The 13324-nt window shown below is 42.7% G+C and overlaps 1 protein-coding gene across 4 annotated transcripts in view; it reads right to left on the bottom strand.

The window, feature by feature from the left end:
* LOC124038093 (prominin-1-A-like) overlaps positions 1-12573 on the bottom strand; it is a 36069-nt gene extending 23496 nt beyond the window's left edge. The window contains exons 1-3 of one of the 4 annotated variants that reach the window (XM_046353549.1): positions 12411-12573; positions 11911-11983; positions 3905-4231 (exon numbers count right to left, since the gene is read on the bottom strand). In XM_046353549.1, coding sequence (XP_046209505.1) covers positions 3905-4148 — 244 coding nt within the window. In that variant the 5' untranslated portion in view covers positions 4149-4231; positions 11911-11983; positions 12411-12573. Of the gene's footprint in view, positions 1-3904; positions 4232-10858; positions 10902-11910; positions 11984-12410 lie in introns of those variants that run through there. The other 3 variants (XM_046353548.1, XM_046353547.1, XM_046353550.1) reach the window with 3 other exon arrangements.
* Positions 12574-13324: the final 751 nt, after the last annotated feature.

Here is a 13324-nt window from a genome sequence, read left to right as displayed (position 1 = left end):
GAGTACGCTGCGGTGTGTAGGGGGTCTATGGAAAGCCACTGGGGCAGGTTATGTATGATCCCTTTGGGTTTCAATAAAAGCTGTAAAAAAACGCTTCATCTGTGGTAGGCTAAGGGAATAAAGTGATACGGCTCCGCCTGTAATATTTGATTTATAAGGGCGGGGTCAAGTTTACCATTGAAGCAGCTTCAGTCAACTATGTCTCACACACCACACCACTACGTAATTTATTTAGCTTCTTATCCAGCTGTAAAAAGCGTTAGTGTTCTTAGCCTTCACCTATTTAGCTAGCTCGAACCAGCTAATCTGCCACTGCCACGATGGATATCATAAATTGGCTGCGCCAAAGTACCCAAATAAAGCCAATGGAGAGCGATGAGCAGCAGTATCGAACCACCGAGGCCGCTGCCAAGCCCAGCAGCGATGATGTTAGCGAGCTCCAGCTAGCTCCGAGTGCAGAACCTTCCCTCTCTTCCACAAATGCCGCCAGGATAATGGCTCCACAGCCCCCTCCACCGCCGACTGTTCCTTGGAACAGAGGAGCAAGCCCAGGTTTACATTTACATTTACATTTAAGTCATTTAGCAGACGCTCTTATCCAGAGCGACTTACAAATTGGTTAGCCTATAATCCTACCATAGCCTAAGGTTTTCTATTTTAAAACGCTCATTTAATAGCAACTGGTTCACATGAGGAGAGTGGCTGGAATACTCGGTTATTGCAGATGCAACATTTTGTTTCCCACGTCGAAAGTTCTGTGTCCAATGCTAACGCAAACAAGGCCTTCACCCATGTCGGGTTTTCTAACTGGAAGCATGCTATTGATAGTACCAATGGATTCGCTGGGCACGCATCAAACAAAGAGCTTTTGAAATGCACTGCATTGTGAGTACTGTGATGTCAACACGTGTTAAGAAATCACATGTATGTGTTTCTGCGACTGTGGACATTATTGAGTGTCTTGTTTCAAACCAGCGACCAATAAGGGGGTATTAGACGCGATACAGTCAAGAGGAGAGGGGGGCAGTATACATTTTCTGTCCATGATGGAATATCCTCTCTGAATAGACAAGGAACTTGTCATGGTGTTTAGCGCCATACCCCACAATGTCACAAACCTCACGCGATTTTCAAAATGAAATCATAGGGCTCATGAGTGAGATTGTCACTGATGAAGCTACATGCGATAACTCATTTTCCATTTTGACAAATGTGTTCCGTCAGCACAGAAGAAGCATGATACACCCGAGAAAAGCTCAACTACGCCAACTGGTATTTGAGGGGGATCTTTCAAGAAGATTTCGGGGAGAATGGAATGACCGATTACTCAGGAAGATCCACAGAGCATCAAGGAGGCAGCAACTGTTCTGAAAAGGTAAGACCAAATCTAGCTGGTTAGTTTTAATACAAATCGTTCTTTGGTGTGTGTAGGGTACTGTCCATGGTGCTGATAGAGCGCAGCGGAGATTTTGCGCCAACCTGTTACTTATTGGTCAAAAGCATTTTAACTTTAATGTTCATTGTAGCGTGATATAAGCATAATTCAATATAATTGCAACGCAATATCCCAAATGATGCCCCAGGGTATAGCTATACAGATCGTATGTTTAATCAAATAACTAGACATTCTATTGGGGTTTTCTTGGTAGCCAATTGGTTTTCGTGGTACATGGAACTGTATATATTGGAAACCTGTTTATGGTAGTCTGGCCATTGCTTACTTGATTACGTGTGTCGAATTTGATTTACAGAAGTGTGTTTTGCCGTATCACAACGTGTTACTGAACTCATGAGCGAGCGGCATTATATTGCATGTTTGAAGCGGGCCATTATAGCCCTATTTATTTGGGAAGACAGCTGCATTCCACTGTAATAGGTTGTAGGCTGTTTTGGATCTCCATTCGCATTTTGTTTACTGCATTTGTTTACTGTTAATGTAACTAGCCTAAATATAGATTGTGTCATGCCTTTATCGATCTGGCATTTTGTTTTACCTAGGCCTACTACTACTTGGTACCGCTGTTTTGTTCAGTTCGCATTAATTTGTTCGTTCACATTCACAGTTGTGTAGGTATTCTAAGTCAAACTGCTATTCAGTATTTTTGTTTGCATGCATGAATAACTAGGCTACTACTTTCAGCGTTTCTTTTCCATTATTTTGGTAAGACAGCTATTACAAACAGCCCATCTATCTTGTAGCCTGTCTTCTCTACCAAAACAGCCTGACTTTAGTGTGTACGGCACAAGGCACTGTCCATTGTTCTGATACAGCGCAGCGGAGATTTCGTGACAACCTGACTGTCACTTCAAAAGCACTCCATTATCTTGGAGTCTGGGCATTTGAACTATAGGTTTATTGTAGTATAACGTGATATAAGCAGGATTCAATATAATTCCAATGCAAGAACCCCCAAAATGTTGCTCCCACGCCAATTTCAATTGCCCCTAGTCACTTTATCCTGGACCCAGATATACAGTACCAGTCAAAAGTTTAGTTTGACTATTTTTCTACATTGTAGAATAATAGTGAAGACATCACAAAACTATGAAATAACACATATGGAATCATGTAGTAACCAAAAAAAGTGTTAAACAAACCAAAATAGATTTTAGATTCTTAAAAGTAGCCACCCGTTGCCTTGATGACAGCTTTGCACACTCTTGGCATTCTCTCAACCAGCTTCACCTGGAATGCTTTTCCAACAGTCTTGAAGGAGTTCCCACCTATGCTGAGCACTTGTTGGCTGCTTTTCCTTCACTCTGCGTTCCAACTCATCCCAAACCATCTCAATTGGGTTGAGGTCGGGTGATTGTGGAGGCCAGGTCATCTGAAGCAGCACTCCATCACTCTCTTTCTTGGTCAAATAGCCCTTACACAGCCTGGAGGTGTGTTGGGTCATTGTCCTGTTGAAAAACGAATGATCGTCCCACTTAGCGCAAACCAGATGGGATGGCGTATCGCTGCAGAATGTTGTGGTTACCATGCTGGTTAAGTGTGCTTTGAATTCTAAATAAATCACAGACAGTGTCACCAGCAAAGCACCCCCACACCATCAAACCTCCTCCTCCATGCTTCACGGTGGGAACTACACATACGGAGATCATCCGTTCAGCTACTCTGCATCTCACAAAGACATGGCGGTTGGAATCAAAAATCTCAAATTTGGACTCATCAGACCAAAGGACAGATTTCTACCAGTCTAATGTCCATTGCTTGTGTTTCTTGGCCCACACAAGTCTCTTCTTCTTATTGGCGTCCTTTAGTAGTGGTTTCTTCGCAGCAGTTCAACCATGAAGCCTGATTCAATCAGTGTCCTCTGAACAGTTGATGTTGAGGTGTGACTGTTACTTGAACTCTATGAAGCATTTATTTGGGCTGCAATTCTAAGGCTGGTAACTTTAATGAATATATCCTCTGCCGCAGAGGTAACTCTGGGTCTTCCTTTCCTGTGGCGGTCCTCATGAGAGCCAGTTTCATCATAGCGCTTGGTGGTTTTTGCGACTGCACTTGAAGAAACTTTCAAAGTTCTTGAAATGTTCCGGATTGACTGACCTTCATGTCTTAAAATAATGATGGACTGTCATTTCTCTTTGCTTATTTGAGCTGTTCTTGCCATAATATGGACTTGGCCTGTTCTGGACTACAGTGGAATATTGTCCACTCACTACTTAAAGATGCTCTATGCAGAAATCCCTCTGCAAATGGGTGAAAGCCTAGGTATTTATAATGGGATTTACATAGTGGCTACACACACCTGGCTAGGTCAGAATGAGCTCAATATGATCAAAGCACTGCTGTAGAAAAGCAGCGTTGTCCGATTATGCTACAGTTTGTTTTACTATGGCACCCTATTCCCTTTATATAGTACACTACCTTTGACCACATGGATGCATCGAGACTGACCTTTGGGGAAGGGGTTGGGCTGGACGGTGTGGAGGAAGGACTGGACGACCTCGGACATGAAGCCTGCGTCTGCTCCTGGGATTGACTGGTACTGTGTTTGGATCAGGTTCAAGGGAGAGACTCCCTTAGGACAGGTGGCAGGGAGAGGCAGGGCCAAGCTGGAACCCAGCAACAGAGCCCCGATCCAGGCCAACACCACCCCGGCGCAGCCCCCCATCCTCCAAACACTCCTACATGCTCCCATCACTGCAACTAGAGATAGGGCTGGAAGGTGGGCTAGGGTAAGGCTGGAGAATGTAGAGTGGCACTATCTCTGTATTGATGGGCCTGCAAACACAAAAGCAGAGACACTCGGGTGGGAGTGGAAACACACAAATACGGAGATAAACACAGAAGTAAAGAGAATGTTGTGAAAGGGTGCAGGCCGTGGAAAGTAAATGCATACATATTGTAATTGTAAGAAAACTAGCATTGAGGGAAACCATAAATGTGACCACAAGTGAAGCAGGTTTCTAGTTCTGGTGACTTGTATTGATATGCGATATCGTGTCTTTGTTGCAAAACTATTGTTTTATAAAAATGTAAATTGTTAACCCCATATTAAGGTGTAGGACGTTCATTGTTTAATAATAAAAAATTAGCAGGTTTCGCTCCATCAGATGGCATAATCTGTCCATCCACAATTCACCTGTGGGAACATGGCGGCTTTCACCAGACAACAGAAAGAGCTGGCCGCTACTATCCAATAGATTGTTCGTAAGGACATTATCTCTGCCCTCGATTTGCAATTAAAATGGGTAAATTAATCACTCGCATTGCTCTCTTCTAAAGTGGATGCCTATTTAACTAAAGGTGTGGAAAAAAAGAAGAAAAAAAGTTTGTTGATGATGTTGACAGCAAGGAATTTGACGCTCTCAATCAGCTCCACTACAACCCCATCGATAAGAATGGGGGCGTGCTCGGTCCTCCTTTTTGTGTAGTCCACGATAATCTCCTTTGTCTTGATCACAGTGGGGGAGAGGTTGTTGTCCTGGCACCACATTCCCAGGTGTCTAATCTCCTCCCTATAGGCTGTCTCATCATTGTTGGTGATCAGGCCTACCAGCATTGTGTTGTCTCCAAACTTAATGATGGTGCCGGAGTCGTGCTTGCCCATGCAGTCATGGGTGAACAGGGAGTACAGTAGGGGACTAGGCACGCGTGGTAGGTGGGGGGGGGGGGGGGATCAGCGTGGCAGATGTGTTGTTGCCTACCCTTACCATTGCAGAGATCAAGTTGAACGCTGATCTGTAATCAATTAACAGCATTCTCACGTAGGTGTTCCTTTTGTCCAGGTGAGAAAGGGCAGTGTTGAGTGCAATAAAGATTGCATCATCTGTGGATCTGTTGGGGATGGATGCAAATTGGAGTCGGTCTAGAGTTTCTTGGATAATGGTGTTGAGGTGAGTCATGACCAGCCTTTCAAAGCACTTCATGGCTACAGACGTGAGTGCTACGGGCCGGTAGTCATTTAGGCAGGTTACCTAAGTGTTGTTGGGCACAGGGACTATGGGGGTCTGCTTGAAACATGTATGTATTACAGACTCAGACAGGGAGAGGTTGAAAATGTCAGTGAAGGCACTTGCCAGTTGGTCAGTGCATTCTCGGAGTACACGTCCTGGTAATCCGTTTGGCCCTGCAGCCTTGTGAATGTTGACCTGTTTAAAGGTCTTACATTGACTGTGGAGAGCGTGATCACACAATCATCCGGAACAGCTGCTCTCATGCATATTTCAGTGTTAACTTGCCTCGAAGCGAGCATAGAAGTAATATAGCTTGTCTGGTAGGCTCGTGTCACTGGGCTGCTCTCAGCTGTGCTTCCCTTTGTAGTCTGTAATAGTTTGCAAGCCCTGCCACATCTGCCGAGCGTCGGAGCCAGTGTCGTACTATTCGAACTTAGTCCTGTATTGACGCTTTGCCAGTGTGATGATTCATCGGAGGGCATAGCAGGATTTCTTATAAGCTTCCGGGTTAGAGTCCCGCACCTTGAAAGTGGCAGCTCTACCCGTTAGCTCAGTGCAAATGTTGCCTGTAATCCATGTCTTCTGGTTGGGGTATGTACGTACAGTCACTGTAGGAACAACGTCATCAATGCACTTATTGATGAAGCCAGTGACTGATGTGATGTACTCCTTAGTGCCATCGGAGGAATCCCAGAACCTAATCCAGTCTGTGCTAGCAAATCGGTCCTGTAGCTTAGCATCTGCTTCATCTGACCACTTTTTTTTGACCGAGTCACTGGTGCCTCCTGATAAAATTTTTGCTTGTAAGCAGGAATCAGGAGGATAGAATTATGGTCAGATTTGCCAAATGGAGGGCAAGGGAGAGCTTTGTACGTGTCTCTGTGTGTGGAGTAAAGGTGGTCTAGAGTTAATTTCCCACTATTTTCACATTTAACATAATGGTAGAAATGAGGTAAAAGGGATTAAAGTTTCCCTGCATTAAAGTCCCCGGCCACTAAGAGTGCAGCCTCTAGATGAGCGTTTTTCTGTTTACTTTTGGCCGTATACAGCTCATTGAGTGCGGTCTTAGTGCCAGCATCAGTTTGTGGTGGTAAATAGACAGCCACGAAGAATTTAGATGAAAACTCTCTTGGAAGATAGAGTATCTCATGATAAGCTGTAGATTAAACTATCTCAGGCGAGCAAAACCTTGAGACTTCCTTAGATTTCGTGCACCAGCTGTTGTTTACAAATATACATAGACCTCCACCCCTTGCCTTACCAGAGGCTGCTGTTCTATCCTGCCGATACAGTGTATAACCCGCTAGCTGTACGTTATTCATGTCGTCGTTCAGCCATGACTCGGTGAAACATAAGATATTACCATTTTTAATGTCCCGTTGTTAGGATATACGTGCTTGTAGTTTGTCCACTTTATTATCCAGCGATTGTGCGTTGGCCAATAGCACCGATGGCAAAGGCAGATTAGCCTCTCGTCGCGGGATCCTCGCAAAGCACGCCGATCTCCTTCCGCAATACCCCCGTCTCTTTCTCCTGCTAATGACGGGGATGAGGGCCTCTCATCCAGCTCGTTAAAGAAAAATTCTTCGTCCAGTTCAAGATGAGTAATCGCTGTTCTGATGTCCAGAAGCTCTTTTCGGTAATAAGAGGCGGTAGCAGCAACATTATGTACAAAATGAAAAAAATAAGTTACAAGATTACAAAGAATGTTAAAAAAAAGCATGGTTAAGAGCCCATAAAACAGCAGCCATCCCCTCCGGCACCATTTCCCATAGAGATAAATATGGTGTTTCCTATAGCCCTGGAAGTGGTGGTCTTCACTGATATGTCCCTTAAAAAATGTAAACTACACTTTGGTCCTATTATTGCTCACACAATCTCTGGGAATCGAAATGGCATACCCACACTCCAATATTTCACAATAATGTCTTGCAATCTGGAGGGTGTCTTTTTGCATTCCCCCAATGGTCCAAATGTGGAATCCGTACCCTTGCCAATATCATGGAAGTAATGGTTTGAGTACATTCAAAGATTTGAAAGACATACAGTACCAGTTAACTCCTTTTTTCTATATTGACAACTTAGGTCAGCAATGTTGGCCTATGGAGTCCCTTGGGAAGCCCAACTACCATCCAATGATGGGATTTATAAATAAATTATCTGGGCTCCCAACAGGACTGATCTCTGTAATATCTAAACAATTTATGGAAAGCTTATATTCTGAGCTAGCCATTAAAAAAGTATGGTCCACAGTTCTAAGTGAATCTGAATAACCCTTTAATTGGAACAAACTATGGAAAAATATGACCTTGTTATCCCGTAATCCAAACTATCAATTTATACATTAAGTTTGTTCAAACTGTATAACACAAAAGAATTGTTTTATGATGAAATTGTCCCCAACTCCCAAATGTTTACTGTGTCCAATAAATCATGTAGGCACATTCCGTCATATGATGTAGGAGTGCCCTGCAGTTAAATGCTTCTGGGACAAAGTTACAAAATTAATTTCAAAGTTCAGAAATGTAAATATTCAATGCTTTGCATCTACTATGTTAACAATGATAGTTCATTGAATCTCTCAACTAATCAGAGACTATTACTGCTGCCATGCAGCACTGCAGCAAAAAAAATATGTTGGCTCTTAGATGGCAATCACCTCACTCTCTCTCCCAATTTGCCAGTGGATACAGCTACTATTAGAAGTTATAAAATCAGAATTATCGACAGTGACAATTCATGGTGCAACGTTAACAGTGAAGAGGCGACTCCAGGATGCTGGCCTTCTAGGCAGAGTTACTCTGTCCATTGTCTGTGTTCTTTTGTGTTCTTAATCATTTCTTTTTATTGGCCAGTCTGAGATGTGGCTTTTTCTTTGCAACTCTGCCTAGAAGGCCAGCATCCCAGAGTCGCCTTCACTGTTTACGTTGACACTGCTGTTTTGCAGGTACTATTTAATGAAGCTGCCAGTTGAGGACTTGTGAGGCGTCTGTTACTCGAACTAGTCACTCTAATGTACTTGTCCTCTTGCTCAGTTGTGCACCGGGGCCTCCCAATCCTCTTTCTATTCTGGTTAGAGACAGTTTGCGCTGTTCTGTGAAGGGAGTAGTACACAGCGTTGTACCAGATCTTCAGGTTCTTGGCAATTTCTCACATGGAATGGCCTTCATTTCTCAGATCAAGAATAAACTGACGAGTTTCAGAAGAAAGTCCTTTGTTTCTGGCCATTTTGAGCCTGTAATCGAACCCACAAAGGCTGATGCTCCAGATACTCAACTAGTCTAAAGAGGGACAGTTGTAATTGCTTCTTTAAATCAGCACAACAGTTTTCAGCTGTGCTAACATAATTGCAAAAGGGTTTTCTAATGATCAATTAGCCTTTTAAAATGATAAACTTGGATTAGATAACACGAGTGCCATTGGAACACAGGAGTGATGGTTGCTGATAAATGGGCCTCTGTAAGCCTATGTAGATATTCCATTTTAACAAATCTGCTGTTTCCAGCTACAAGTCTTTTACAACATTAACAATGTCTACACTGTAGTTCTGATCAATTTGATGTTATTGTAGTGGACAAAAAGTGCTTTTCTTTCAAAAACAAGGACATTTCAAAGTGACCCCAAACTTTTGAACGGTAGAGTATATCAGCGGAGTAGGAAGGAGAGGACCATCCTCCTCAGTGAAATTTCTTAAAAATAGTGAAACATAAAAAGTTATTTTTCGATAAAACTATGCTAAATATATACATATGTCACCAAATAATTGATTAAAATATACTGTTTGCAATGAAGGTCTACAGTAACTTCAACAGCACTGTCTGGGCTAGCACCATGGTGTAGCCGGAGGACAGCTAGCTTCCGTCCTCCTATGACTACATTGACTTCAATACAAAATCTAGGAGGCTGGTAGGCCTCACACCCTTCCATAGACATACATGGTAATTATGACCACTTATGGAGGACATCCTCCAACCAATCAAAGCATTTGCAATATGAACTGACATGTCCATCCAATCATAGGTGTAGGATCAGAGAATGAATGTAGTGTATTGTATTGGGATTGTGCCACAGAGCGTTATGGGGGTTCCATTGTTGAAGAACCCCTTTCATTCTCTGGGGTACACGGAAAAGGTGCAAATTAAAAGCGAGGGTCGACCTCTACCTGAGATCAGTTTCATGAAGAAGGATGAAAATGGTGAGGGCAATCAATACCAAACTGGTATCAAGGAAATCCCCCTCCTAATCTAGTCTAAATATAATTTATATGAACTAATATCAGGTAGCTATAGTTTGAGAGTTTTCATCCCCCCCAGGGCCAGGAGTTTTTTATAAACCATGATTATGAAAAACTGGTTTCATCATAGCCCATAGAAAACCTTTTTTCCAACTGATTAATCACTGTCATACCTTATATCATAGTTTTCCTAGTTTGGTTAACATATAGGTAGAATCCCCAGGCCCCAGGGGATAAAAAATGCCCCGCCGTTCTGCGACCTATGGTGCCACCAGTCTGCTTGCAGTTGTCAGTTATTGTCAGGTATGTGGATGATCAGGGCTTTATTCAGGAACGTTTTTTGGGCTACTTTGTGCCAAGTGGGCAAGATGCGCAGTCTGTTTGACTTTATGAATTTTGAGATGTCTTGAGTTTAACTTCATAGAGAAACTCGTTGTTCAAACCTACGATGGCGCAGCTGTAAAGGAATGTAGCTGTAAATACAAATAGCAGATAAGTCCCCTCATGTTCCCTGATAAAGGGGTGACTACTCCACTCCAATACCATTGTCAACTTTCTTCTGACACGAACTAAAGCACGACGTCTCATGTGCCGGCTCATCCACTGGCACATTGAATGTTTCCCTTCAAAGCACTGTGAGTACCCCTATCAATTTTCTCTCATTACTATATGTAGAATCAATCACATTATTGCACATAAACAATTTTACTCCTTGCTTTGACTAACTCATTCTTAGCTCTTTTGTCTGTGTAGTGTCTTTGCAGTCAAATCCTGTCCTGCACTGGTCAAGCCTCTGAACACCTCAACTCATGCCTCACACCTTCACTGCTGTGATCCCTTTCCAACACTGTAAGTAGCCCTCTCATTCCCCATAATATTGTGCTATACATGTTTTTATTAAATGCTTTAGGTTAAAATAATTCGTCTTTGATGATTTTTGAAGCACACTTTGTGGTCTCTGTGCGTTCCGCGCCTATACCGTGAGTCTCCCAGCCTCCACGGATTTTATATATATATATACTGAATGTATAAAATACTGCTCTTTCCATGACAGACTGACAAGGTGAAAGCTATGATCCCTTATTGAGCCACTTCAGTCAGTGTAGATGAAGGGGAGGAGACTGGTTAAAGGATTTTTAAGCCTCGAGACAATTGAGACATGGATTGTGTATGTGTGCCATTCAGAGGGTGAATGGGCAAGACAAAAGATTGAAGTACCTTTGAACAGGGTAGGGTAGTAGGTTCCAGGTGCACCGGTTTTGTCAAGAACTGCAAAAAAAAAATCTCAACAGTTTCCCATGTGTATCAACAATGGTCCACCACCCAAAGGACATCCAGCAAACTTAGCACAACTGTGGGAAGTCAATATGGGTCCCTGTGGAATGCTTTCGTCACCTTGTAGAGTTCATGCCAAGACAAATTGAGGCTGTTCTGAGGGCAAAAGGGAAGAATGTTTTGTACACTCAGTGCTATTTTCATATTTTTTTACTTTCTTTGCTTTTGTGCCCACGGGTAAGGGGTGCTGTTGATCAACTTCTGATAAACGTGTCCTACCTTTCTTCATGTGTAAAGTATTTCCATGTTGTGCGACACACATTGGCATCATACTTCCCTGTTTATCTATAAACATTGGCACAGCATCCTTCTAGAGAGCATAGTTCTGTCTTAGGCTATACCACTGAAGTTTATCAACCTCTTTACACCCTTGAGCTTTGATCAATCAACCACCAACACAGCTATCATTATCAATTACTTGAATATAGTCATTTCACATTTGCTGTTCCGATCAATAAAAAAAGACGAGACAGATCACCAAAAACAAGAAAAACTTTCCATAACGCAACACCACACAGTGAGTGTTGACAGTCTGTTTATAGAAAAACAGACTATCAACACTCACTACTGCATAACAGTTCATCATAAACAGCTACCTGCATCACTACGGTTTGTTTAGTTTTAACCAGACAGCCAGAGGTGAAATATGGGAGGGGGAAACCAGGCACTGATCTGCTTACTAAGACTGTGACAGAATAGTTAAAGGTTCAATAAAAATAAAATAAAATACCGGTATTCTCTATATAAAGTAAAGAAAAGCTTTTACGAGGATTGCATAAACTCAAACAAAGTATTGCAATGTCACATGCAATTTGATTGTCCAATAAGTTTCAGTATGTTATATTTATTTACTCATGTGCCTCTGAAAGGCAAATACTAGGACAACGGAGAAAGAAAGAAAATATATAATTAAGTACAGACTAAAAAGCACTCACTCACTTCCCACAGTGTAAACAGAGTTCTGTTGCGAGTAGAGCAGAGAGTGAGCAGGCTTCTTTGTACACAGTCCTATTGGAACAGACAGAACACAGTCAACAAGTCCTGGAGTACAACTCCAACACTCTCGCACTACTGCTGCTTCAACTGTACACAACCACCCTAAAAGCTCCTCTACAGGAAATAGGCCCTATAGTGGCTTAATCCATTACAACAGCAGACATTTGTATCTTGTACAGCTAACTCAACACTTTTAACTACTATGAGTGCCTCTGGAGGCTAACTGCAGAGCTGTTAGCCTACTTCTCCTGTACCTGTTTGAGGCTCTGGAAGTGTGTGGAGGAGTAGAGGAGACATAACAAGAGAGTGAGAGAGAGTCAGGAGAAGAGTGAGAGAGAAGAGGAAAGAAGGTAGAGTGTGTTGGAGGCCATAGAGGAGAAAGATATCAGAGAGGTGAGAGGAAAAATGGGGGGGGGGGGGGCATTAAACTGTACTTTACCTGTTGTTCCTTGAGTCGAGACAGGAAAGAGGTGAAGTATATATTCCAGGTGAGTTTGAGTGTGTCCTCCTCCTGGACAGGTGTGTCACCAATCTGCAAAGCACAGGTGTGGGTGTGTGTCCGGTCTCTACCCTGGTTCCACTAGTGTATGTGTTTGCAGGTGTGTCTCCGCTCTACACAGCACAGATGTGTGAGGGAGTGTGTTAGTCCCTTCCTTAAGAAACCTGATAGGGTCTACTATTGCTGCTATTAATTTGACTGCCTATCTGCAAAATACTGACAATATGGAAGAAGGGATTGGGGAGGGAGAACGGGAGGGTCTTAACTGGATGAGAGAGACAGTCGGGAGTGAGAGAGCTGGCGGGTGTTTGCTTTTTAGCAGTGAAAGGCTACTACAGTATACATTGACCACAAACCCAAGTGGACAATGGAACATCGCCAGGAAATGTCAACTATAGCCCAACAAAGTTCAAATAGACTAAGTTGGAAAATGTGAACGTTACTTAGCCATCACTGTCATTTACCGGACATATAAATAGATAAAGTATTTTCTAATATTTTAAGAAGGCTGGCCACATTAATTAGAACAAACAGGTAACTGCTCAAACAAAGGAAACACCAACAAAGTGTGTTATTAGGGCGTTGGGCCACCACAAGCCCTCAGAGCAGCTTCTATGCGCCTTGGCATAAATTCTACAAGTGCCTAGAACTCTTGAGGGGATGCGACAGCATTCTTCCACAATAAATTCCATAATTTGGGGTTTTGTTGATGGTGGTGGAAATGCTGTCTCAGGCACCAATCCAGAAACTCCCATAAATGTTCAATTGGGTTGAGCTGGTGAATGAGACACACCCTAAAAAAAGACCATTAATGCCATTATAAATGTTATACATGCTTATGCTTGAATGCCTAC

Source organism: Oncorhynchus gorbuscha, linkage group LG06 (assembly GCF_021184085.1).
Source record: "Oncorhynchus gorbuscha isolate QuinsamMale2020 ecotype Even-year linkage group LG06, OgorEven_v1.0, whole genome shotgun sequence".
Classification (NCBI taxonomy): Eukaryota; Metazoa; Chordata; class Actinopteri; order Salmoniformes; family Salmonidae; genus Oncorhynchus; species Oncorhynchus gorbuscha.
Note: the sequence above shows the minus strand (reverse complement) of the source record. Positions and strands in the feature narration are given on the sequence as shown.